The 24,051-nt window shown below is 56.3% G+C and overlaps 3 protein-coding genes across 13 annotated transcripts in view; 2 read left to right on the forward strand and 1 right to left on the reverse strand.

Moving 5' to 3' along the window:
* Positions 1 to 1,755, reverse strand: part of KIF1C (kinesin family member 1C) — a 21,748-nt gene extending 19,993 nt beyond the window's left edge. The window contains exon 1 of the mRNA XM_068978643.1: positions 1,621 to 1,755. The gene's annotated coding sequence lies outside the window, so the exon portion shown is untranslated. The remainder of the gene's footprint in view (positions 1 to 1,620) is intronic.
* Positions 580 to 8,008, forward strand: INCA1 (inhibitor of CDK, cyclin A1 interacting protein 1). 6 transcript variants are annotated; one of them, XM_068978649.1, is made up of 7 exons: positions 580 to 594; positions 3,658 to 3,745; positions 6,065 to 6,129; positions 6,363 to 6,402; positions 6,679 to 6,872; positions 7,335 to 7,497; positions 7,708 to 8,008. In XM_068978649.1, exons 3-7 carry the CDS (start codon positions 6,077 to 6,079, stop codon positions 7,852 to 7,854), a joined length of 597 nt encoding a protein of 198 aa, XP_068834750.1. In that variant the 5' UTR covers positions 580 to 594; positions 3,658 to 3,745; positions 6,065 to 6,076; the 3' UTR covers positions 7,855 to 8,008. The 6 variants fall into 6 exon arrangements, with proteins under 6 accessions (XP_068834750.1, XP_068834747.1, XP_068834745.1 ...); XM_068978646.1 differs by lacking the exon at positions 580 to 594 and adding an exon at positions 649 to 737 and having other exon boundaries at positions 6,016 to 6,129; XM_068978644.1 differs by lacking the exon at positions 580 to 594 and adding an exon at positions 1,163 to 1,243 and having other exon boundaries at positions 6,016 to 6,129.
* Positions 8,009 to 8,551: 543 nt separating this feature from the next.
* On the forward strand, positions 8,552 to 23,954 carry CAMTA2 (calmodulin binding transcription activator 2). Of its 6 annotated transcripts, XM_068977116.1 has the most exons (23): positions 8,552 to 8,600; positions 9,888 to 9,982; positions 10,197 to 10,300; positions 10,648 to 10,715; positions 10,798 to 10,933; positions 11,530 to 11,601; positions 11,862 to 12,015; positions 12,364 to 12,498; positions 13,049 to 13,989; positions 14,674 to 14,800; positions 16,292 to 16,426; positions 18,249 to 18,364; positions 18,956 to 19,140; positions 19,439 to 19,517; positions 19,652 to 19,874; positions 20,044 to 20,345; positions 21,375 to 21,571; positions 21,805 to 21,988; positions 22,203 to 22,274; positions 22,390 to 22,410; positions 22,595 to 22,764; positions 22,945 to 23,019; positions 23,126 to 23,315. In XM_068977116.1, the coding sequence occupies exons 2-23, from the start codon at positions 9,952 to 9,954 to the stop codon at positions 23,187 to 23,189; spliced, it is 3,591 nt and encodes a 1,196-aa protein (XP_068833217.1). In that variant the 5' UTR covers positions 8,552 to 8,600; positions 9,888 to 9,951; the 3' UTR covers positions 23,190 to 23,315. The 6 variants fall into 6 exon arrangements, with proteins under 6 accessions (XP_068833217.1, XP_068833214.1, XP_068833215.1 ...); XM_068977113.1 differs by lacking the exon at positions 22,390 to 22,410 and having other exon boundaries at positions 22,942 to 23,019; XM_068977114.1 differs by lacking the exon at positions 22,390 to 22,410.
* Positions 23,955 to 24,051: the final 97 nt, after the last annotated feature.

Here is a 24,051-nt window from a genome sequence, read left to right on the forward strand (position 1 = left end):
AGAGGTGTCTGGGCTGCCAGGGTTGGAGGGCAAGGGGTAGGGGGTAATGTCAGGAAAAGTGAGGCTGGCTGTCCCTCTGGAGTGGCCAAATGCAATGTGAATCCAAGGGCAGGGATGGTGATATTTTTATTCCTCGTCACTCACAAGTGTACTGGACGTTCAGATAGAGAAGACAGAAAGAGGCTGGACAGAGGACAATTCAGACACATGGGCAGAGACACTGAGGCCGGGGGGGAAGCGGGGCCAGAAAGTCCCCAACACCATGACACCAAGAAAACCAGAGCGACCAAGACTGAGATTATGCTACAAGGGAAATAATGGAAGAAATGAAAAGGAAGACCTAGAGGACAGCAAACACAGGAATGTTCAACAGGCAGTACTAAAGCACAAACTGGAAGCCCAAAAAAGAAATGAGATGAGAGAAAATCCCAAACATAAGACCTGCCCTAAAATTCCCTGAGAGGGTCAGTCAGGGAGAAGTAGAAACAGTTCCCACCTAAGGTCCATGACCTGCACACAGAGGGAAGGACTGCTGATGGTCAAAGTCCAATGGCTGGAGGTACAGCCCAGAACTGGGCTCCATAGGGCCTGCCTGTAAGCCCCAAACCCCTTGCCCAGCCCCCAGCACTTCCTCCTTAGGATCCAGGACAATGGGCAGGAGAGGGTGGGGTTATCCTGTAACCATCCTACCATCCCCCAGGGTCCTCTGTTAAGGATCCAGAATACCTGTGTTTAGGGTAAGTAGGGTCCCCCTGAAAAGGGAGAGAAGGGAAAGGAAGCAGGCAGGTCCCAGCTCCAGCCTGGGGCTAGTGCCATGGCGTCCACTGCCCTGAGGAAGGTGCCAGGCTAGAGCCCAGGAATGTGGGTGATCTGGTGCCCACACCCAGGGAGGAGAAGCTGAGCAGCCCACACCCACGGACAATAGGGTGGAGGATTGTGAATACAGATCAGGGATGCTGGGTCCCCCTTCTGTGGCCCTCGAGGGCCTCAAACCCCTGTCCTGCTGGTCCTCACCTCACCAGCCTTTCTGGCCAGGGCATGGGAGGGGTGAGAGGGCTGGTCTGTCCAGGACAGGAAGGGAGTAGCTGAAACCACAGAGGCTGTCTAGGGGAAGAACAGCGCTGACCCCCAGACCCTGACTAGGGGACGGAAGGGACACACTGTGGTGACGCCCTGACAGCTTCTGGGACTGGGAATGAGGTGGCACTGCTGGGGGCCTGCGGCGCAGAGGACTCAGAGAGAGGTACAGGGGTCGGCCGGTGCACTGTATAGGGGCAGCAGGGTCACAGGAGGAGCCTCAGCTGGAGTGAGGCCGACTGACCCCAAAGAGGTCCTCGGGCCACCTGCACCTTGCCCGCCCCGCAGTTTTCACAGAGGCCCCCGGCTCGGCCTTTCTGGGCGGCCATGCGGATCCTGTCCTCCAGACCAGCCAACCGACGGCCGGCCCGGGCCTGGCACCTCTCTGCGCCTCCGCGGGACAAACAGCACATGATTCCGGCTCCCGCGGCCAGCCGGCCCCACCGAGTGGTGCAAACCGGGACCCCGGCTCCCCGCCCCCCTGCCCGGCACATTCCTCCGCGGGCGTCCCCTCCCTCACCCCCCCGCTTCCCCAGCTCTCACCTCGTCGCGGCAGGGCTCCCGGAGCGGCTGGGCAGAGTGCAAAGGGACAAACTTTCCGGGAAGCGAGAGACCGGAGCGGGGGCGATCCGGGGCCGGTTCCGGGCTGCCCCCGCCCCTCGCCGGGTCCCCGGGCGGCGGGCGGCGGACTCGCGCCCCGGGGGCGGCAGCAGTAGCGGCGCCAGCGGCCGGCGCCCGCCCGGGCAGCGCGAGCTGGGGCGGGAGCGAGGGGCGGGGGACCGGCGGGCGCGCGCGCGCGGACGGGAGGGCGGGCGCGCGCCGTCGCGAGAACGGCCCGGGAACGACCCGGACAGCTGTTAAAGGGGCAATGTCCCCGGGACTGAGGGGCTGAGGGCAACTGAGTTGCGGACGCGGCAGGGAGACCCGGACACCGGGACTCCAGACGGTGGCCAGCCCCAGAGAAGCCGGGAAAGGTGGGGGCGGACCCGAGTAGGGGACCCAGGCCTCTGGCGCGCGCACGTCGCCGCCGTCGGAGGCGCGCTCAGGGGGTGGAGCCGCCCGCCGAGCCCCGCCCAGGAGGTGGTGCGATGCAGGCCCCGCCCCAAGGCTCGAAGCACTGGTCGGCTCCGCCCTCGGCTCCTGTCGCCGCCTCACTCCTCAGCGCCTGGTGTAACGTTCTAGAATTCGACGAGCAGCTGCGTCAGGTGCACTGGCCAAGTGCAGTCGGCAGCGGCACCACCACTCGGGCGCTGTGTCTCTGCCTGGTCCTTAGGTGTGACAGGGCCCGCAGTGCCGTGTCGCCCCCTCAGGCCCAGACCACCCCTGCCTGCCCAGCCTGGCCCCAGCAGGCCTCAGCCCCGCAGGGCCCACCGCCTGGAAGCCACATCAACTCCTCAGCCCCCAAATTGTGCCTTCAGGCTTAGCAGCTCCTCACTCCTGGGTCAGCTGCCAAGGGTGCCTTGAGCTCCCTAAGGGGTTTTCCTCTAAGCCTTCCCTCTGAACAGGGCTTTCCACCCCCAACGACCTCCAGGCTCTAGCTAACTCAGCCCGGCCAGATTCCTCGGGTCCTCTTCTGCCCTGTCAGGCTCAGGTTCCCCTCCCAGACTTGGCTGCCCCCCGCGCCGCCCCGCCCCCCACCCCAAGCCCATTAACCATCCAGGACTCTTTCTAGCTTCCTTAGCCCCATCTTTCTCTTAGATCTGGATCACCCAACTAGACACCCAGTTACTAAGGTCTGAATGTCCCTCAGCGGCCACCTGCTCCCTAGTTCAGCTTCCTCTGCTCTGGCCCAAGATATTCCATTAAAACCCCATCTGCCCTTTCAGCCCAGTTTTACTGACATTTGCCAGCTCAGCTCTAAATACTCTTCTCATTCTTCACTTCCTTTCTCAGCCCATCTTAGTTACCTTTGAATAAATACTTATTCACCTGCAACAGCTTCCAATTTTCTGGCATTTACGCTGCCTCTCCTAACTCATCTAACATTCTTATCTGCATTGTCTGCCCACCCCAACTGGCTCTCAGGTCACCTTTTGCTGTCTGGAATTCTGGTCCTGGTCCTGTGTAACTGACCTCTGCTCACCTTCTACATCTCTAGACTTTCCCACTGCCCCCTCCTTCTTCGTCACCAATTGACATTGACCACTCTGTCCACACTTACCTTTCATTAACACCTCATTCCTGGTTTGTTTACCAACCCTCAGTTCTCTAACTGGCCCCAGCCACCAGTTCTGTACCAATTATCCCCAAATGCCTTTTGCTCTAATTCACCTCTCATTCTTTTTCATTTCATTATCCCATATTGCCAGTTAAGTCACTCAACTGCCATCTGTCAATTTCACTTACTCTGTGTATTTGGCTTAGGAAAAAAGATTAAAAAAAAAAATCTTTCACCATTTCTACATTTTCTGTGTTTGCTGTCTTGATTGTGTATGTTCAGCTAATGAAAATATTCAGCACTTGAAATATCTTTTCAGCTTTCTTTCCTTTCTTCTGGACCTACACATCTTCTTTCCAATCTTTACATTCACTCATGGTGAATTACATGAGTGAATGATTCATTTTCCATTATCTTCCCAGCACCAATGAGGAGACTCAATCCAGCCTCCCAACCCAGTCCAGTCATGCAAGTACAGGAAGATGCAGACAACCTTATCCCTTTTGCCAAGTGAGTCCTCCCCATACAGTGGGGGAGGGGGGATGAGACGGAGGCAGGATTCCATGTCTGGGTTCTTCCCCAAGAAGAGTATAAAATAAGAAACAAGAATCTCGGTGCCTGGTCTCAGGGGATTGGTGATTTATTAATTTACTCAGCAAATTATTTTTGAACACTACAGTGTTCTAGGCACTGAATATTAGGCATTGGGGATTCAGCAATTAGAAAGATAGGGGTCCTGCTCATAGAGCCAACATTCTACAGGGAGGAAATAGAATGTGTACATGAATAAATATAATTTCAAATAGTAGTAAGCACATGAAAAAATAAATGTACAGTATAATATAAGTAGAATGTCTCTGAGACACAAGTATATAGAGTATGACTGTGGAAGGGGAAGAGGAGATGAGTTTGAATTGAGATCTGAAAAATAGGAAGGAGCCAGTCTGCTAAGAACCAAGGAGTAGAAGAAGGAATAGTAGGTTTGAAAAAGCAAAACCAAGTCCCAAGAAAAGAACTAACTCTCTGTCTTCTAGGACCAGGAAGCCCATCAGCATAACTGAAACTTAGTGATTAAGGGAAAAGTGGAGTAAAGGCAGACAGGTAGAGGCCAGATCGCATAGGACCTTATGGGGCATTGAAAAGAATGAGAACGTCATGCTAAGGACAGTAGAAATCAGTGGGAGTTCTAAGCAAGGAAATGACATGAGCAGACTTTCTTTTCCTTCAACTTTTTTATTATGGGAAATTTCAAACAACTACAGAAGTAGAGAAAATAGTAACCATGAAACCAGAGTACCATTTTTAGTCAGCTGCAATAATTATCATTAGATGGATAACCTTTGTTTTTTCTGGATACACCACTTGGCTTGTGGGATCTTAGTTCCCCAACCAAAGATTGAACCTGGGCTCTCAGCGGCAAGAGTGCTGAGTCCTAACCATTGGACCACCAGGGAAGTCCCTGGTGGATAATTCTTTTCTTGATACACCCATTCAGCCTCCTGCTACTTAGACCATTTTGAAGTAAATTTAAACAGGGTATTATTTCACATAATCATTTCTAAAAGATTACTCCGACTGCTCTGTGCAGACTAGATTACTGAAGGATTCAAATGGAAGCAGGGAATGGAGGAAGATGCAATTGCAATAGTCCAAAGAGGGGAAAACGTGCTGGAATATGGTGGTGGGAGTGGAAATGGTGAGCGGTAGTTAAATTTGAGTGTATTTCAGATGTAAAACTCACAGGATTTGCGGATAGATTGGATATGAGGGGTGAGGGAGAGTGAGGCATATCAGATTTTTGGTTCTAGCAACTGGGCGTTTGGGGTGCCTTTTGGCAAGATGGGGAAAGCTAGGGAGGAGGTGTTGAGTGGGCAGTTGAACCTGCAAATCTGAAGTCCAGGGGAGGAGCCAGAGCTGGAAATATAGATTTGGGAGTCATCAGCACATTGATGGTATTTAAAGTCATGGACCTGGGTGAGATCACCTACAGAGGAATGAAGACACAGGGCCAAAGCCCTGGGACTTTCTTCTGGAAAGCAGGAGAGCAGACATCTGGTCAGTCAGTCTGGCAGCTTTAGAAGTGATGAGAACTGTTCTCAAACAACTTTTGCACACCCTACCTAAAGGATATTAGTATTTCTGAGTTGTTGTTTACTCGCTAGGTCATGTCAAACTCTTTGTGACCCCATGGACTGTAGCCTACATGGACTGTAGCCCGCCAGGCTTCTCTGTCCATGGTATTTTTCCAGGCAAGAATACTGGAGTGGGTTGCTATTTCCTTCTCCAGGGGATCTTCCTGACCCAGGGATCGAACCCGCATCTCCTGCTTGGCAGGCAGATTCTTTACCACTGAGCAACTAGGGTAGCCCCTAGTGCTTCTGAGATGCGGAGATATAGCAGGAGTGAAGAGACTCTGCTCTCCTGGATGCTTGCATTGACTAAAAGGAACCTGTTGAATCACTTGAGTAGCTGGGGCCTTCCTCTATAACAGCGCTGCTTGCTAAGTATGATGTTCTCTGGTTGTGGGGTGTAGAAGTTTGAGATTCAGTGAGATCTGAGGCTCAAACAATTGCTAATCTCCATGCTCACTCCAGCTCCAACCTCCTTTCAAATCAAAGTCTTCACCACCTTTCTCATCTAAAATGGATAAGGGAGGACATGGCCTGAGGGAGCCTGGGCAGCTGTGTGGTCCTGTGGTAACATAAAACTCCTGAATCCCTGGAGTGAGTAGGTGCCGTAAGGGAAGAGCCAGACCTGAGCATACCTTGTCCTCACCTCAGGTGTTCTAGGGTGGTCAGCCGATCTCCACCCCCCTCCTTGCCTTCCCAGAGCCTTGGACTGATGCCCCAGCGCTATGGAGACACCTTCTGGGAGAATCTTAGTCAAAGGCCCAGGTGAGAGAAATGGAGAAACGGGACTAACTGAAGGTGGGGAGGAGAGGCTGTACAATTTTAAACTACCATAAAGCCTTACTGTAGCAATAAGTCCTAGTCTCAGGATAACTGCCCCACCAAGTGATGGACATGGTAGCTCCTAATGCCAGGTAGGTGGTTGGGAGAGGTTGTTAGAGAAACAACATGGATAGGGATATTCTCTTTGCACTTAGCCCCCTTTTTGTGCTTTACAGCCCCACCTGGATGGAGGAACAGTACACCCCACCCTTGCTGGTATGATGAACTTTCTGCCCTTTGACACTTCTTGGTTAAGATCACACCCACTGCCATCCCATCCCCAGCTCCCCTTATTCTCCCTTCCCTCTGGTCTGCCCCAGGTAATGCACTGAGCAGGCCCTCCTTCCTATGAATCAGTCATCATGTTTTCCAGATCACAGCCATGTTTTTATAATCTGGTCTTCCCAAGACCCCTGGTTCCCTATTTCAGTCCCAGCTCCCCGAGAGACTCAGTTCTGCCTTCTAGCTCCCTCTCCCCATTATCTGGTACAGAGAGCCACTGGTTGCTCCCAGCCTGGCCAGTATGGCCCTGAGGGACTCCCACCTCCTGAGGTGCTCTGCAGAAGAAAGAGGAGGAGGCCACATTCGGGAGGAATGCAGCAGGGATCTGGGGGCATCCCAGCCCGGGTAAGGGCTGTCACTCATCACTTGGAGGATCTAAGGAGGCGACAGAGAATCATCAATGAGTAAGGAGAGACATCAGGGCTCTGGGAGCCAAACAGTACGGGGACGGGTGGCTTGAACTAAGGAAAAGGTGGAGAGCTTTGAGGGAATTGGAGGTTGCTTGGGAGTGTGCCATGGTCTTGGTGAGACTGAAGCAAAGTTTCCCATAATTTGGGAAGGAGGAGGGAACGAAGGAATGGGGGATTAGTCACCTGAGCTGAAAGGAGTGGAACCCTGGTCACTGAAGACAGGAAAGCACTCCACAGAACTGGAGGATGGTGCAAAGCTAGAGGTCACCTCTGAGCCCCTGGATGGGAAACTACTTCAGTCTGAGGGGAGCAGAAGGTTGGAAGTGGAGAGTTGGAAGTCAAATGATAACACTTCCGGGTCCCAGCAGGAACTAGTTCAGGGCGGGAAGATGAAGAATGGAGAGACAGGAAGCCTGGCCTCCAGGCCCCTCTTTCCTAAGCCTTACGTCTCCACAGACTGAAGAAGGCCCAGTGGGGCAGCTCTGGGGCAGCGTCTGGGCCTCTGCTGGTTGACAGTGATGGCTGTGGCTTCCCTAGCACCACTGAACACCCTGATTGGGAAGAGGAGAGGGCAGACTATCCACAGGAGAACCACTTCCTCATTTCTGGCAGGGCCCAGGTATGGATGGCTGAAGAGGACTTTGGTGGGTGGTGATGTGGACCCCTGGTCTTGCATGGGGAGACAAGGGAAGCCAAGAGCCACATGGGATAGCTGGATGTGAGAGGAACAAAAGTAAAGTAGACCAGATCCTGAGACTTGGGGGTACCTGGGTTTGGAGCCTAGGAAATCTGAAGACCTACTGTTTGATTTTTTTTTTTTTTCTTACAGCTGCTTTGGTCTCCCTGGAGTCCCCTGGGCCAAGAGGGGTCTTGTCTTTCCAGGCAGCTGGGCTCTATGGGCTCCTTCAGCACTGTCACAGCCACTAGGAACCCCTTTTACCATCCCTGGTGGGTGGAACTGCAGTCTGAAGAGTAGGGAAAAACTGTCCAAACTCAAGACACTGGCCGTGCCTCAGGGGCCCAGGATTGGGAGCTGGAATCTCCAGTATTTCGGACATCAAGGCATTCCTCCTTTCCTTGGCCTCTCCCATCTTCCTCTCCCCGCCTCTGAACTAGGCACGAACAGCCCCGATGGCCTCCCCTCTCCACTCTCAGAGGAGCCCCCCGAGGCTCCCTGTCACTATTCTCTTCTTCGTTCTGTTATTAAAAAGCAAGCAAGTGGAGCCCAGAGTTGTCTTTCTCTCTGCAATGTAGTGATGGGGAGGCTTATGGGGAGGGAGGGCTCTTTTCAGCTTCGCGATGACCCCGCCAAAATGAAGTTGGGCTGATACCCCCAAATTCAAGGAGTTGTACCCAAAAACTTAGTCCTGCCCGCTCCAGTGTTCCCCACCCGGCTCTCCGGGCCGAGGTCACGTCAGTCGGCGGAGCTTCCGCCTCCAGGACCCCGCATCCTGCCCCTCAGCGCGGCCGCCCCCTCTGGGACTTCCCGGCAGCCCGTCCCTCCGCCTGGCTCGCGGCTTTGGAAACCGAGTCCCTCCGGCCAGCGCCCCACCCAGGGCCAGACGTGTGCTGACCCCAGGTTCCCGTCCCGACCCCCATCCCCTTAATTGGGAAGCCCCGCCCCGTGCGCAGTGACGTCGGACGCCGCTGTCAGCCGGCGCTGGGGGGGGTCGGTGTGGGGTAGAATGGCCGCTGCCGCCGTCACCCGCGGGACCCCGGGAGGTAAGAGCCGGGGCCTCTCGCCCGCCTCTCCGCCCCCGCGCCAGGGGGCGCAGCTCCACCGCCCGGACTTGGCGCGCCACACCGGGGACCACCGGCGCTCTCCCGGGTTTGCCCTCACTCCCCGCTTCCGTCCTCCTCCCCCGCGCCAGGGGGCGCCGCTCGGCGCAGGGCCCCACGGCGGACCTGCTGGGCCGGGCCGGACCGTCCCGGGGACCCCCCCGCTCCCCGGCACCTGCCCTGCCCCTTGCCCGCCACGCGCCCGCGGACTCTGTTCCGCAGCTTCTCCAGGACATCTCTCCGTGAGGGCGGGAGGCGGAACCCTCCCACCTCGGAGCGTCTCCGCTGACCACCGCCCCTCCTGGGGGGGTCCGCCCCCGGGCCCGCTCCGCGCCCCGGCGGGCTGCCCATCCCGGACTGCGCACCTGCGCCCTAGGGCGGAGTCCTTACCCCAACCCAGGTTCCAGGGCTCACAGTCGTGCTCGGATGGGCCTCTTCCCCTTCTCCATTCCCAGACACCTGGCGGAGCCCGCTCTGAGAGCATCCTCCAGCTTCCATCTGTTCCCCCAGGAGGGTGGGGGCTCAGGCTGGAGCCAGAGTGGTAGATGGGGTAGGATAGGCCTGGAGGCCGAGGGAAGCTGAGGCTTTGGGGATAGAGGTACGGTGGGGTGGACAGGGCGGTCAGTCTCAGGGTGGAGGATGGGTTGACCTGGGGCTGGGTAGCTGGGTCCTGGGTGTCTAAACCAGGTTCTACTCAGGCCCAACCAATCTGGAGGAAAGGGTGGAGGTTAAGATCAGTTGTCAGATCTGCCCTTCCCCTTGGAAAAATCAAAGAGAAGGAACTCAGGGTGTGTCTTTTAAGGCCTAGCTCTCCACCCGGACTTAGAACTCCTGCCTTCCCCCCAACATGCAGGCTCTCATTTGTCAAACCATCCTTCAAGGACCGGACGCTCTGAGTCCTAGCCCCAGGATCTGACCCCTCCGCAGCTCCAGCCTTGCGAGAGCCAGGGCTGTAAACGCCGCCCCCCGCCGGCCTTCTCCCCTCCCCCACCCCGCCTGTCTCTTCCTGATTATTCTGTTCTGTTGTGTCTCCCACTCGTGTTGGTTCCTGGCACGGTGTCTGGGCTCGCCCTCTCCTCCATCACCTGGCTGTACTCTGACACCACAGTCCAGCCCCTTCTTCTGGCTTCCTCAGATATCACGATCCGGTTGTGTACCAGCTCTCCCACCTCATTCTCATCCTTGATAGTGTGGGGGCTTCTGCCATGACCTTGTTCTCTCCCTTCCCAGCACAGACTCCCCCTCCCCCCGGCCCCTCAGGCCGGGGGTGACCTTGCCCCCTGGAGTCCTCACCATGAATACCAAGGACACCACCGAGGTTGCTGGTGAGTTCACAGTCCAGGTTTCCAGGTTGGGCACAGCCTTTTATTTCCCCCAAGCGGTGGTGACCTTATAATTCTTGGATCCCCGCTCTCCTTGGCATCATTTTATTCACCACCACCACCCCACCCCGCACCCCAGTGCTCTGGATTCGGCCCTTTTCCCCTGGGCTCTCACTGGGATGTCTCACACTAAGCCCTCCCTTCTCATCCCCTCTAGAGAACAGCCACCACCTGAAGATATTTCTCCCCAAGAAGCTGCTGGAGTGTCTTCCTCGCTGCCCGTTGCTGCCTCCAGAGCGGCTCCGGTGGAATACAAATGAGGTTTTCTAGGGAGCCGGGGGGACTGGGGCTCAGCAGGGCCTAGTAGGCTGGAGGAGTTCCCCTCTGTGGCTTTCAACACTCTCTAGGCTCTTTGGGCATCACAGGAGAGCTATAAAGACCTGCATCTCGTAGGAGCTCATTTCTCCTTGGCATATGCACCTGTGTATAAATGCTACCACTTAAAAGTATCTCCTACAAACAGAGCACTGTGCTCAGCGCTTGTCCTGCGTTATCTCACACAGTCCTCCAGGGATGCCGTTATCCCTGAGGTATAGATGAGGAGCCCCAAGAGGCCAGGCTGAGACTTTGGGAAGGGGACCCCCACCTGAGTGCCTCTTCTCCTCCAGGAGATTGCATCCTACTTGATCACCTTTGAGAAGCATGACGAGTGGCTATCCTGTGCCCCCAAGACAAGGTGAGAAGTTTTGTGAAGACGGGGAGTAGCAGGGGTCCTGGGTTCTGTGCACAGAACTCAAGGCCAGTCCTTCCCTTCTCAGGCCTCAGAATGGCTCCATTATCCTCTACAACCGCAAGAAGGTGAAATACCGGAAGGATGGTTACCTCTGGAAGAAGCGGAAGGATGGGAAGACCACCCGAGAGGACCACATGAAGCTGAAGGTCCAGGGCATGGAGGTAAGCAAGGCCTCCAGCACACCTGCCTTGGCCCCCGCTTTTCCCCGTGAGCTGGGTTCCAGCCCTGCCAGGGCTTGGGGACCTTCTCTGCCTACCACACTCCCAGTCAGTCACTCTTCGCTTCTCACTCACTTTGGATCAGCTGGGTGGTTGCTCAGCCCACTCTCTGCTTTCTCTCCATGACCCAATTCTCCAGGACTTAAGCCACGCCTCCCCCTGGAGGCCACAGATGCCCAATCCCCTCACTTCTCTTGCGTTTCCCGTAGGGGTCTGACAGTACTTAGTACCTCAAAGCACAGGTTTCTCTTCTCTCAAATCATTGCTCCTCATCTCAGATGTGTTATTGCCCTGCCCTCTGATTTCTGGATAGTCCCCTATCTCAAATCTGGTACTTCTTGTAAGGTCCTGGCCCCACTGTCCCTTCCTCTTCACCGTGGGGTAACTTGGGTGCTGGGTTTTGAAAGGGGAATAGATGGGGGTCGGTAAGGGTTAAAGAGGAACTGGTGGCAAGATTGGGATTCCTGCAAAGGGACTGAACAGAGGAAGAGTTGGGGAGCAGACTAGCCCTCCCCCCACCCCAGCCTGTCTCCTGGCAGTGTCTCTATGGCTGCTACGTTCACTCTTCCATCGTCCCCACATTCCATCGGCGCTGCTACTGGCTGCTCCAGGTGAGGACAGAAGGGCTCAGGGAGACAGAGTCTACCTGGCTCTTTGAGGGAGGTGGGGGTCTGTGGAATGAAGGGGAAGGATGATGAGGTTCTGAGTGTGGAAAGGAGACTGGGAAGAAGAGAAAGGGGTTTGGGGATGGAGAGAGCCAGAACTTGGGAGGGTGAGGCTAGGGGTGCCTGGGGAGAAAGTGAGGACTAGGAGGCCAAGCCCCTGGACATCAGGACCCCATAGCGCTCTCTGTGTACCCTTGTGCCTGCAGAACCCTGACATCGTGCTTGTGCACTACCTGAACGTCCCGGCCCTGGAGGACTGTGGAAAGGGCTGCAGCCCCATCTTTTGTTCCATCAGCAGCGACCGCCGAGAGTGGCTAAAGTGGTCCCGGGAGGAGCTCTTGGGACAGCTGAAGCCCATGTGTAAGGCAACAGGGCCAGGACAGAGCTCCAAGGGGAGAGTGGACCTAGGGGCCTCCCATGGCAGCCAAGTTTCTGTACTCAGGAGCCTGTGGGGTGACCATGTCGCCCCAAGCCAGGAGGCTTCTTTCCTGGGTGGCTGGGTGGGTACCAGGGTTCCTGGTGTGATCTAAGGTATTCGACTATGGAGGGCAGCTTTGAGCTCCAGGTAGGAGCAGTCTGGGGGCCTCTGACTGCTGTTCCTCTGGCTGGAAGTCTCAGAGTATCTCAGGTGCTTAGGGGAGCCATCAGAGTTCTCTGGGGCCTATTTTGTGGGGGGTCCCACAGCACTTCCCCCCAACTCTCCTCCAGTTCATGGCATCAAGTGGAGCTGTGGAAACGGGACAGAGGAGTTCTCCGTAGAGCAGCTGGTGCAGCAGATCCTAGACACCCACCCGACCAAGCCTGCACCCCGAACCCACGCCTGTCTCTGTAGTGGGGGCCTTGGTGAGTGACCCTGACCTTGGAACCTTCCTCCCTACTCGCTGGTCTGCCCTTACTCACACCAGGGGGGTAGCTGTCTTGTTGGAATTTGCATGCTTATTTGCATGACTTTTGCATGTTCCAGAAAGATGGGTCAGATGAGCAGAGGCCTTCCCGTCTGCATACTGCCTAGTTCCTTTTACTTATTCCTGGCAGCCTGGGCTCTCTGCTTTCTTCCTTTAGCAGTCCCTGGCTACCACAGCACTACTGCTTACATACAGGCTTAGCCTGATTCTTAGTTGGCACCTCCTTGGTTCTGTTCTTTTGTCCTTTTTCTATGCTTTCACCTATTGCTCTCAGCTATTCCCCCAAGCCCAGGATCCTCCCCTGCAGTGTTCCTCCAAGGGGAGGGTGGGGGAGGAGAAATATTTCTGCTGCCTCCCAGTGGCCACAAGCAGTAGGACACCTCTGGTATGTAGTGACTTCTCAGGAAATACATGACAGCTTCCAGCAAAGGAGGGCTGGAGAGAAATGTGTCTTACTCCTTCTCTCCCCACCACCCCTTCCACTCCAGGTTCTGGGAGCCTCACCCACAAATGCAGCAGCACGAAACACCGTATCATCTCTCCCAAAGTGGAGCCCCGAGCTTTAACCCTGACCTCTGTCCCCCACCCCCATCCCCCTGAGCCACCTCCACTGATAGCCCCGCTTCCCCCAGAGCTCCCCAAAGCACATACCTCCCCATCTTCCTCTTCCTCTTCCTCCTCTTCCTCCGGCTTTGCGGAACCCCTAGAGATCAGACCGAGCCCTCCAACCTCCCGAGGGGGTTCTTCCAGAGGAGGCACCGCCATCCTCCTCCTGACAGGACTGGAGCAGCGAGCCGGTGGCTTGACACCCACCAGGCACTTGGCTCCACAGGCCGATCCGAGGCCTCCCATGAGCGTGGCTGTGGTTGTGGGCTCTGAGCCCTCGGCCCCGCCAGCCCCTCCGAGCCCTGCCTTTGATCCTGATCGTTTTCTCAACAGCCCACAGAGGGGCCAGACATATGGAGGGGGCCAGGGGGTAACCCCAGACTTCCCCGAGGCCGAGGCCGCCCATACCCCCTGTCCAGCGCTCGAGCCTGCTGCTGCCCTGGAGCCCCAGGTGGCTGCCCGGGGTCTCCCTCCACAGTCTGGAGCAGGCGGGAGAAGGGGAAACTGCTTCTTCATTCAGGATGATGACAGTGGAGAGGAGCTCAAGGCCCAGGGGGCTGCCCCACCCGTACCTTCACCCCCTCCTTCACCCCCACCCTCACCTGCCCCTTTGGAGCCATCGGGCAGAGTAGGAAGAGGGGAGGCCTTGTTTGGAGGAGCTGGGGGGGGCAGCGAGCTGGAGCCCTTCAGTCTCTCATCATTCCCGGACCTCATGGGTGAACTCATCAGTGACGAAGCTCCGAGCGGCCCCGCCCCCGCCCCCCAGCTCTCTCCTGCTCTGAGCACCATCACAGACTTCTCCCCAGAGTGGTCCTACCCAGAGGTGAGTCTCAGACTTCTCTCCTTCCACCTGTGTCTCTTTCACCCTGTGGCCTGTGACCTAGTTTCCCTCAGCATCCATGGCTGCTTAGTTCTCTTCCCAGCCTCTATCTTTACATAGAACAGTTTTCACAGGCCTTCTTAACTACCCCTTTTTCCCTCCCTCCTCCTTCTACCTGTGACTTGTGGTTGTGTGAGTCCCTCAAGTGCCCCAGGGGACTTCATTCCTTTGGTGACTGGGTGGGGTGGGGAGGGCCTGGGACAGTTCAGCCTGAAGGGAAAACCCAACTGGGATGTGATGGCAGACTTTGAGAAGCTGAAAGACTGTATTCAGCAGTGAAGTTCTGCTTTGCGCTGCCCCAGAGATAGGAAGCAGGAACTTCTGTGGGGGTACCGGGGGCCCCAAGAAAAGACTTCCTCCCAGTGATAGCTGTCTACAAATGGGATGGTAGCCTTGGGAGAGGCAGTGAGCTCTCCGTTTCTAGCAGATTCAAGTAGAGGGTAGGAGTGTGGGGAGAAAGGACGGTGGGTGGCTCTCACTCCACTCCACGTCCAGTCTCTGTACCCCAGACCCTGGGTGTACAGAGAGCAATAGGTTCGCTCTCAGGGTCTGAATGAATGAAGGAGTGAGTAATTATACCCAGCAGAGAGAGCCTCAGTCACATGGCTCTCTGACTTCTGCCTGCAGGGTGGGGTCAAGGTGCTCATCACAGGACCTTGGACAGAGGCCGCTGAGCATTACTCCTGTGTCTTTGATCACATCGCCGTGCCAGCCTCACTCGTCCAGCCTGGTGTCTTACGCTGCTACTGTCCCGGTATGGGGACTGGGGGTGGTAGGAGAAGGGACTAAGACATGACTGTTGGGACTCCCAGGAAGCACTGGGAACAAATGTGTTGGGTTGTTCCTGAGAACATAACAAGCTCATCCAGTCCTGGGGCTGAGCCCGGTGGTTGGCCCCCCACCACCGCCCTCCAGCAGGCAGATGAGTCTGAGTTGAGGTGTCAGAAGGTCTAGATTCTAATCCTAAAAATCTACTGCTGAGCTGACGAGTGATCTTGAGTAAGCCTACTGCTTTCATAGGACCTTGGCCTCCCCTTCTGTAAGACCAGCCATCTGACCCACGGGGACTCTCATGCCTCCCCAGGCCCTCTGACTCCAGTCCAGGGAGAGTCTCTCGGGAGATGAGAAGGGAAAGATGTTGGTCTCCTCCAACCAGTTCTGAGACTGAGGGACATTGACTTCAAGACCTGTGCTATCCAGTATGGTAGCCATGAGCCACGTGTGCCTACTGAAATTAATAGTTAAGAGACCACATGTGCTCGTGCCCCGCCAGGGGACAGGGCAGATGCAGGATGTCTCCAACACTGAGGAAAGTTCTTTTGGACAGCACTGGTCTGGATGTCATTGCCAAGATTCATCTGTGCCCTTTTGCCACCCGCTTTGCCTCTCACCTGACACTCAGCAGTGTTGCTGTGGGGCCCCAAGGACCACTGGAGTGACATGTCGACAGCTCTGCTCTCTATCAGTGTGTCCTCCCTGAGTCTCACCAGCCCTGTTCAGTGGTGGATGGCAGGAGAGGGGCTGAGACCAGAGACACTGGGAATTGGGAGTCTCAGCCTCTAATCTTGGGACCAGGGCCTGGTGGCTTTATCCTCAAGGCTATAGATATTGAGATCCTGGGACACTGCTCTCACTTCACCCTGTTGTTGAGCAGTTAATTCCTTTCTCCCATCTTAGTAACAGAGTTAAGGCCTCTGGACCTTGATCTTAGGAGATAAGAGATTTTACCATCATCAGATTGTTTATATGGATAGGTATCTCTACACATCTACCTCCATCTGGCTCAACTGGTAAAAAATCTGCCTGCAATGCAGAAAACCCGGGTTCGATTCCTGGCTTGGGGAGATTCCCTGGAAAAGGAAATGGCAACCTACTCCAGTACTCTTGCCTGGAAAGTCCCACGGAAAGAGGAACCTGGAGGGCTTAGTCCATGGGGTCACAAGAGTCAGACACAACTTGGTTGACTAAACCACCCATAGGTGTCTCTTGACTCTGTTTCTATGCCTTGGTGCTGAAAAACATCCTTAACTACAGGATCTAGAACCCAAGGGGTCTCTGGCCCAGAGGAGCTCTTCAGTTCTCAAATAAAGGGGTTCCTCCCCACTTAGAGCCAAGGCCACTGGAGCTAGGGGCCTCTGGGGCCACAACAGGGCAGGTGGGGGAGGTGGATGTGGAAGGACCACCTGTGGCTCTGGTGAAGGAGCCCAGGAAAGAGAGCCATCTCGCTGATCCTTGCCCTCTCCAGCCCATGAAGTTGGGCTGGTGTCTCTGCAGGTGGCAGGGCGTGAGGGCCCCCTTTCTGCGTCTGTGCTCTTTGAGTATCGAGCCCGCCGATTCCTGTCACTGCCTAGTACTCAGCTTGACTGGCTGTCACTGGACGGTAAGTTCCTAACCTTCTGACGCCACCGCCTTTGAGCATGACATGTTCCTAGGCCCATCTGGACTCGGGTGGCCACTGCCTTGCCCCCACTGTACCCCTCTTCCCAACTCCTGCTTCCTTGCTCATTTCTGAAGGAGCAGCAGATTTCCTTCACCTCCTCTTCCCTGTAAACCTTGGAGGCGGCTTTGTCCCAGCGCTTGTCCTGTCCATAGGAAGGGATCAAGGACATGGGTGGGGCCGTAACAGTGCAAAGCAACAAACATGGGATACACATGAGTGTATATGTGCCTGCTGCTGCTGCTGCTGCTGCTAAGTTGCTTCAGTCGTGTCCGACTCTGTGCGACCCCATAGACGGCAGCCCAGCAGGCTCCCCCGTCCCTGGGATTCTCTAGGCAAGAGTACTGGAGTGGGGTCCCATTGGCTTTTCCAGTATATGTGCCTACACAATATATTTAAACTTTCCTATGGTTTTTCCCTCTAGTTATAAAGACAGGCATTAATTATAGAACATTTTGAAGTTACAGAAAAGCACAAAGTAGAAAATGAAAATTCCCTGTAACAATGCTCAATAACATACACCACTTTTAATGTATCTTCTTATACCAAGAAGTATATATGCAGAGATGCACATACATACACGTGTGTGTACGTGTGTGTGTTTGTTTAAATCCAGAGCTGTTTGTCCCCTTTACTGGTTATCCCTCCTGTGGCTTTCAGAATTGTTTCCCTCTGCATCTGCTTTCTTGAGGTTTGCATGTCTCCGTTTCCTCCTGTGTAACCTGTGCTTTACCATCTCTCCTGTGTGTCTCCTGCCTCTCTCATCTCTCCATTCCTCCTTGGGTTTTGTCTTCACTTCCCCTCTTCCTTCCCTATTCCTTGTTCGTTCTACACCCCCAGCTCTCCTTTGCCCTTTTTCTCTCCTCTCCTTCCTCCTGTTTGTCTTCCCCTCTCTGGTCTCATACCTTGAGTCTCTGCTCAGAGCTCTTTACCCTCCTCCCTACCATCCCCTCTCAACCTTCTTGCCCATCTGTCCTGGCATCTCAAAACATCCCCAGCCTCCACCTGTTTGTTTTCCCATGGCTCTGACCCCCTTCTGTCTCCCCTCCTCATCCTTGTGTGATCTCAGGAGGGGACAGATATTGCTTGGGAAGTGTGCGTGTGCATTTGTGCATGGGGTGGGGGAGGAGGAGGAGAAATGGACTTGGCCATCCATCTCTGTCACCTCCCCTTCCTGCCATCCTCTTTGTGGACAGCTGCGGGGGGCCATGAGGAGGGGGTGGTGCTTTTCAAATCAGTCTCTGAGTTCTTTGGGGCAGTGATTAACAGAGAGGAGGGACCCTGAAGTCCTTCAGCCCCAGCATGGGGGACGAAGGTAGTGTCTGCATCAAGAAGGAACAAAATAAGCCACCTGGGAGTAGGCTGGGAGTATACGCATGTGCATGCATGTATGTGTGAGAAATCTGGGGTGGGTATGTGTGTGGGTGTGTGTGTTCGTGAGAGAGAGAGATATCTGGGGCAACTGGGGCTAGACACCCAGCAGGGAGTCCTACAGTCTCTGTGTCTTTGAAGGACACAGTCTTGGTTCTGCATTCAGGTCCTAGGTGGACACGTGGTATGAAAAGCCCTAGACTGAGGACTGGTCCTGGGGGGCTCTATTCAGAAGGTGGAGGGGGGAGGGTAAAGGGCCATTGTATGGAGAAGAGGAAAGGATATGCTTGTGTCTTCATCACTCAGACCCTGGGACAGGATCTGGCTTTGTTCCCCAGGGCATCCCCTGGACCCTGCCCACTGAGCTCCCCATGCCCACTCCTCTTCCCCCCAGACAACCAGTTCCGGATGTCCATCCTGGAGCGACTGGAGCAGATGGAGAAGCGGATGGCAGAGATCGCAGCAGCTGGGCAGGCCCCCTGCCAGGCTCCTGACACCCCTCCAATTCAGGTACCTCCATGAGGGCACTCTACAGTGGCGAGCAGGGGGAGGGTCTTCCTGTAGAAATCAGCTGTAGTGTGTGACTCCCCTCGCTGTCCAGGCCCCAGCCAGTCCCCTTCCCTTCTCTGTGACATCACCCTGCTCCCACCCCCACCCTGTGGCAGGAGTGGCTATTCTGGGCACCCTCTTGGCATGACAAGCTTCGGACTATTTCTGGTCTGAAGGAGGGTGGAGGTGAAGGTGGGGGAGGGGATCCAAGAAGTCGGGGCTCAGCACTCTGAGGGTTCCAGGTCTCTGAGGAAAGAAGGCTGGAGAGGACTCTAGGTTCTGAGGGGGAGAAGCCATCTGTGGATATGGCACTGATCTGAGCCAAAGTGAAAGCACCACATGGGCATGCAGGCATGAGGTCTGGCTGCTGGAGAAAGCTGCCGGAGGGACAGGGAGAACTGACCAGCCATCAGAGGTCAGGGTGGTGGGAGCCTAGAATGGGAATTGTAGGGAGGGGGCAGAACTGGAAGCTGAGAGGACAGGGGTAGGGTGGCTAAGGCCATCCCAGGCTGGGGATGCTCAGGTCTCTGCCTGAGGGTGTGTGCACCACAGGATGAAGGCCAGGGGCCTGGGTTCGAGGCCCGGGTGGTGGTCCTGGTAGAGAACATGATCCCTCGCTCCACCTGGAGGGGTCCTGAGCGTCTGGCCCATGGAAGCCCTTTCCGGGGCATGAGCCTTCTGCACCTGGCTGCTGCCCAGGGCTATGCACGACTCATCGAGACCCTGAGCCAGTGGCGGTGAGCTGGGGCTGGTGGGAGTTGAGGTTGGGGGTTGTCAGGGACTGAGGAGGAACTGGAGGCCTGCCATGGGAGTTGGGGTCACTGTGGGAAGAGGGGCTGGAACAGGGTTTGCACTTGGGGTAGTTTTAATGTCCTCTGACTTACAATGCTGACTTCTTGACCTCCTTATAATCATTAATCTCTGATTACTCATCCTGCTGACCTTAGTGCTTGCCAGCCCCTTCGATTCGAAAGTTCCTACTGGGCCCCCTTTATCCCTAACTGGGCTCCGCTGTCCCTTTCCCAAACCCTCCAGGAGTGTGGAGACAGGAAGCTTGGACTTGGAGCAAGAGGTTGACCCACTCAATGTGGACCACTTCTCTTGCACCCCTCTGGTGAGAATGCTGGTTCCTAGCGCATGTGAACAATGGGAAACGGGAGCAGTTCTTCAAAGAGATCGTTTGGGGGATGCAGGGAAGGGGTAAGGACAGGCCCATGCCTTATCTCTACCTCCCCCTCTTCTCCTCAGATGTGGGCTTGTGCCCTGGGCCACCTGGAGGCTGCTGTGCTCCTCTTCCGTTGGAACAGACAGGCGCTGAGCATTCCTGACTCTCTAGGCCGCCTGCCCCTATCCGTGGCTCATTCCCGGGGTCATGTGCGCCTCGCCCGCTGCCTGGAAGAACTGCAAAGACAGGAAGCTTCTGCTGAGCCCCCGCCTGCCCTGTCGCCACCCTCCTCCAGCCCCGACACTGGTGAGGATTTAAGGAGAATGTGGGTGGAAGCGCAGGCCAGGGGAAAGCTAGAGGGTGGGAGACGAGCGAGGTTGTAGGGATGGGGAGGTAAGAGCAGCAAGGCCAGGGAGATGGAGAGTGAGGGGGCAAGTGGCGCCTTATGCTCACACCCCCTTCCCTCCCCTTGCAGGCCTGAGCAGTGTCTCCTCACCTTCAGAGCTCTCGGATGGCACTTTCTCCGTCACATCGGCCTATTCCAGCGCCCCAGATGGGAGTCCTCCCCCTGCTCCTCTGCCAGCCTCTGAGATGACTATGGAGATGGTCCCAGGCCAGCTCTCCTCCAGTGTCCCAGAGGCCCCTCTATTCCTCATGGACTATGAAGCCACCAACCCCAGAGGGCCCCCACCCTCGCCGCCTCCTCTCCCACCAGCCCTGGACGGTGGGGCTGCTCCCGAGGAAGCTGATAGTCCACCAGCTGTGGATGTGATCCCGGTACTGCTTAGGTGGAGGGCTCCAAGCAGAGGGGGTGCAGGGCTGGGGTGACGCCAGCCACCACATGAAACAAGCAGAGCCGGGTGGCAGTTTGGGAAGAAGGGGTCATTTACCCCCATTTGGGGACAGGCAAGGTAACCCTCTGCGTAAGCTTCTGTCAGGGCTTGGGATTCAGAAGTCATGAGGCCTCAGAGGTTAGAATTCTGGAGAATATCTTCAATTAGAGCTGGGTGGTAGGGGTTACCTGTTGTTCCATAAAGGGACAAGAGCGATGGCAGGAAGCGGGGAGGAAGGAGGAGCAGAGAGGTCAGAGAGGTCGGCAAGATGGAAGCGAAAGTGTCTGGCACTAACCAGGGGGTAGGAGGAGGCTTGCACATGCTAAGAGCTAAGACTCTTATAGAGTGAATGAACCCATGAGAGTGGAGAGTGGCTCTTCACGTGCAGCAGCCTGCTTCTCTGCTAGGGCCTGGGACATACCTGCTTTAGAGAGACTAAGGGATTAACCGGGGCGCACCAAAGTGCAACAGATTTAGAGAACGCCACACGGTAGGCGTCTTTATGTGAGACCAGCAGAAAGTGCTGCAGGCTGCAGGGCTGGAGCTATTCAATAAGGTGTCATGTGATTGGCAAGCGCTCAGCTGATTCTTGGCAAGCTCAAGGAGGGGGTGGCAGACATGGCCAAGTCTGTGGGAGCTGGCATGGGGCAGGCTGGGTGGGACAGTGGGCAGTCAGCCTGGAAGGCTAAGCCCTTCATTCACCCAGCTTCTGAATCCCCACGTGCTGTACGTCCTTCCTAGCCTGTGTTTTCCACAACGTCTCAACACGGCTGTATTGAGTGGGACCCAAGGAGTGTAAGTGAACCTGGAACACTGGCCAAGAAAGACAGGGTTAATGGGGGCAGCCATCCATGAGGCCTCATCGTCTGGTGCTGATAGGAGAAAAATAGGAAGTGAACTTATGCTATGGCCTTGGCAGAGCAAGAACAGCTGGGGGGCCCCTCAAGGTTCACCCAGCTTCTCCTTCATCCAGGTGGACATGATCTCACTGGCCAAGCAGATCATTGAAGCCACACCAGAGCGGATTAAACGAGAGGACTTCGTTGGGCTGTCTGAGGCCGGAGCCACAATACGGGAGAGGACGGGAGCGGTGGGGCTCAGTGAGACCATGTCCTGGCTGGCCAGCTACCTGGAGAACGTGGACCATTTCCCCAGCTCGGCCCCTCCGAGGTGACCAGCTTAGGACAAAGCCTCCAGATCCTTCAAAGGAACGTGGGAGGGAGAGAGAGAGGAAAGAAGCTTCACTGTGGCCAGAGCCTTTGAGGAAGGGATTGGTACTGGCTGGCGAGCTCTGAAGTCACTCTCCAGACCCTGTTACTGGGGCTCTGCCTTCAGGGCAGCGCCCAGGTGGGAGAAGAGGGACTTCAGATGTCCAGGACATCCTTTATCCCTGTGCCCTACAGTGAGCTGCCATTTGAGCGGGGTCGCCTGGCTGTCCCTCCAGCGCCTTCCTGGGCAGAGTTTCTCTCTGCATCTGCCAGTGGCAAGATGGAGAGTGACTTTGCCCTGCTGACCCTCTCGGATCATGAGCAGCGGGAACTGTACGAGGCAGCCCGAGTCATCCAGACAGCCTTCCGAAAATACAAGGTCAGGCACTTGGGGGCTTCAGGGGATGACTTAGACAATCTTGAGTGGGGAGGTGATGGGTTCCCAGGACTTTGGGGGAGACAGCAATCATCCGGACAGATCAGGGGTAGGGAGAAGGGTCAAGGGACCCCAGGCACGTTGGAGGAGCAGGTCAGATGTTAGGTGGGCAGTTCCTAACTGATCCAGGTGCTGAGACTTCCTTCTTGCCACTTAGGGCCGGCGGCTGAAGGAACAGCAGGAGGTAGCAGCCGCTGTGATCCAGCGCTGTTACCGGAAGTACAAACAGGTGAGGCTGTCCTCTCTTGAAAGCATACCCACCAACCCACACACGCACCCACTCACCCCATCCCAGACTATCCAGAATGCTGCAGGAGCCCTAACTCCCCTTTTCTCTCCACAAGCTGACCTGGATTGCACTTAAGGTATTAGGCATGAGACCTGGGTGTGAGGCTGTCTGTGATGATTCAGCCTTTCCTTCCGTGAGCGTGTGGATTAGAGAAAGAGACTTGCATCCACTGAACTTGAAACGGGGTGGGGGGTGACCCTTAGGGGTCTGGGTCTCTTTCCCTCCATGTCAGCCCCTGCCCCTCCTCCCCACCCCTGCAGTTTGCACTCTATAAGAAGATGACCCAGGCGGCCATCCTGATCCAGAGCAAGTTCCGAAGCTACTACGAACAGAAGCGATTTCAGCAGAGCCGCCGAGCGGCAGTCCTCATCCAGCAGCGCTACCGCTCCTACCGCCGCAGGCCCCCAGGGACCCTGCCTGCCCGCAACAAGTACGGCCCCAACCCTCCAGCCCTCAGTGCACACCCACTGTGTCCACGGCCACTGCCCACGGACTCCCAACTCATCATCCTGCTCCTCCCCCACCCTTGCCCTGCCAAGGTTCCTAAGGGGCGAGGGGCAGGTGATTCCCGAGTGTCCTGTGCGGTCTCATCTGTTCTTCCTTCCAGCAGAGGCTCCTTTCTCACCAAGAAGCAGGACCAGGCAGCCCGGAAGATCATGCGATTCCTGCGCCGCTGCCGACACAGGTGTTGCCCTTTCCCTCACTGGGGAGGACTGGGCCCCGCCGCCGCCTCCCCATCCCACCGCCCTGATCGGCCGGTCTCCTCTGACTCCTTTCTTGTCTCTCCGCAGGATGAGGGAACTGAAGCAGAACCAGGAGCTGGAAGGGCTTCCCCAACCCGGGCTGGCCACCTGACCTCTCCACTGCCTTTCTCATCACCCTGGGGGCCGCTTCTTGCAGTCTTAACAGGGAGAGGGCTCTCTGGGGGAGGGGGAGCCCCCTGTCGGCAGCTTTCCCGTCACTTCTGTGCTAACCCGTCCTGGGTCTCCACCCCCCCCCCCCCCACCCCTCCGAAGTGCTGAACTCCCTCTCCCACCCTTGCCTCCTTCTCTTCCCTCCGGGTCGCGCCCCCTTCTCTTAGTCCCCGGCTCCAGAAGACCCATGCCCCACATACCTGCATCTTCAGCTGTGACCTCCGGAGCCCTGCCTGCCCCTTCTCCACGGCTCCCTCCCTGCCTGTGCCCACCTCGGCCCCTTCCTGACTTGCCTTATTTATTTGTTCGACGCGTCTCTGAATGTATCCGCCTCGGTCCCACCTTTGCCTTCGCTACGCGCGCGCCCCTCGTGTTTCAGGGCTGACCGTGCCCCCACCCCGACTCCGCATGTTTGCGTCTGTTTCCTCCCTTTCTGGCCCTGTCTTTCCCCGTCAACCGACCGACTCCGGCCACCAATCTCGGGGCCAAAGAGGGGGGGTGGTGTATATAGAAACGCGCTGCGGAGTCCTGCCCCGTCCCCGAGGGGAGGGGCGTTGTACATAATGTAACATACAGAGTATAGTGAAGAATCTATTTAAGGCGCCGCAGGGAGGGCTGCACGGCCGGGATTGTGGTTCCTGGCGCGGCGGGAGCCTCCTGCCGGCTCCACGAGCACTTTCTACTTGTGCATGGGCTTGGTTTCTACGAATTGCCATTAAACATCGCTGCACCAGCCAGCCTCCGGCCTCTGTCTGCGGGCGGCGGGGAGGGGAGGGGAGGGGAAGGGAGCGGTGGGGCCGCGG

Source organism: Capricornis sumatraensis, chromosome 8, assembly GCF_032405125.1.
Source record: "Capricornis sumatraensis isolate serow.1 chromosome 8, serow.2, whole genome shotgun sequence".
Taxonomy (NCBI): domain Eukaryota; kingdom Metazoa; phylum Chordata; class Mammalia; order Artiodactyla; family Bovidae; genus Capricornis; species Capricornis sumatraensis.

Bases quoted from the DNA above. Each gene is read 5' to 3' on its own strand.
- INCA1 (XM_068978646.1), top strand. From the start codon at position 3,663: ATGAGGAGACTCAATCCAGCCTCCCAACCCAGTCCAGTCATGCAAGTA. The intron at 6,130-6,362 runs GTGAGAGAAATG...TGTGCTTTACAG, and splicing joins AATCTTAGTCAAAGGCCCAG to CCCCACCTGGATGGAGGAAC. The intron at 6,403-6,678 runs GTATGATGAACT...TATCTGGTACAG, and splicing joins AGTACACCCCACCCTTGCTG to AGAGCCACTGGTTGCTCCCA.
- CAMTA2 (XM_068977117.1), top strand. From the start codon at position 9,952: ATGAATACCAAGGACACCACCGAGGTTGCTG. The intron at 12,016-12,363 runs GTAAGGCAACAG...ACTCTCCTCCAG, and splicing joins GGGACAGCTGAAGCCCATGT to TTCATGGCATCAAGTGGAGC. The intron at 14,801-16,291 runs GTATGGGGACTG...TGCCCTCTCCAG, and splicing joins CTTACGCTGCTACTGTCCCG to CCCATGAAGTTGGGCTGGTG.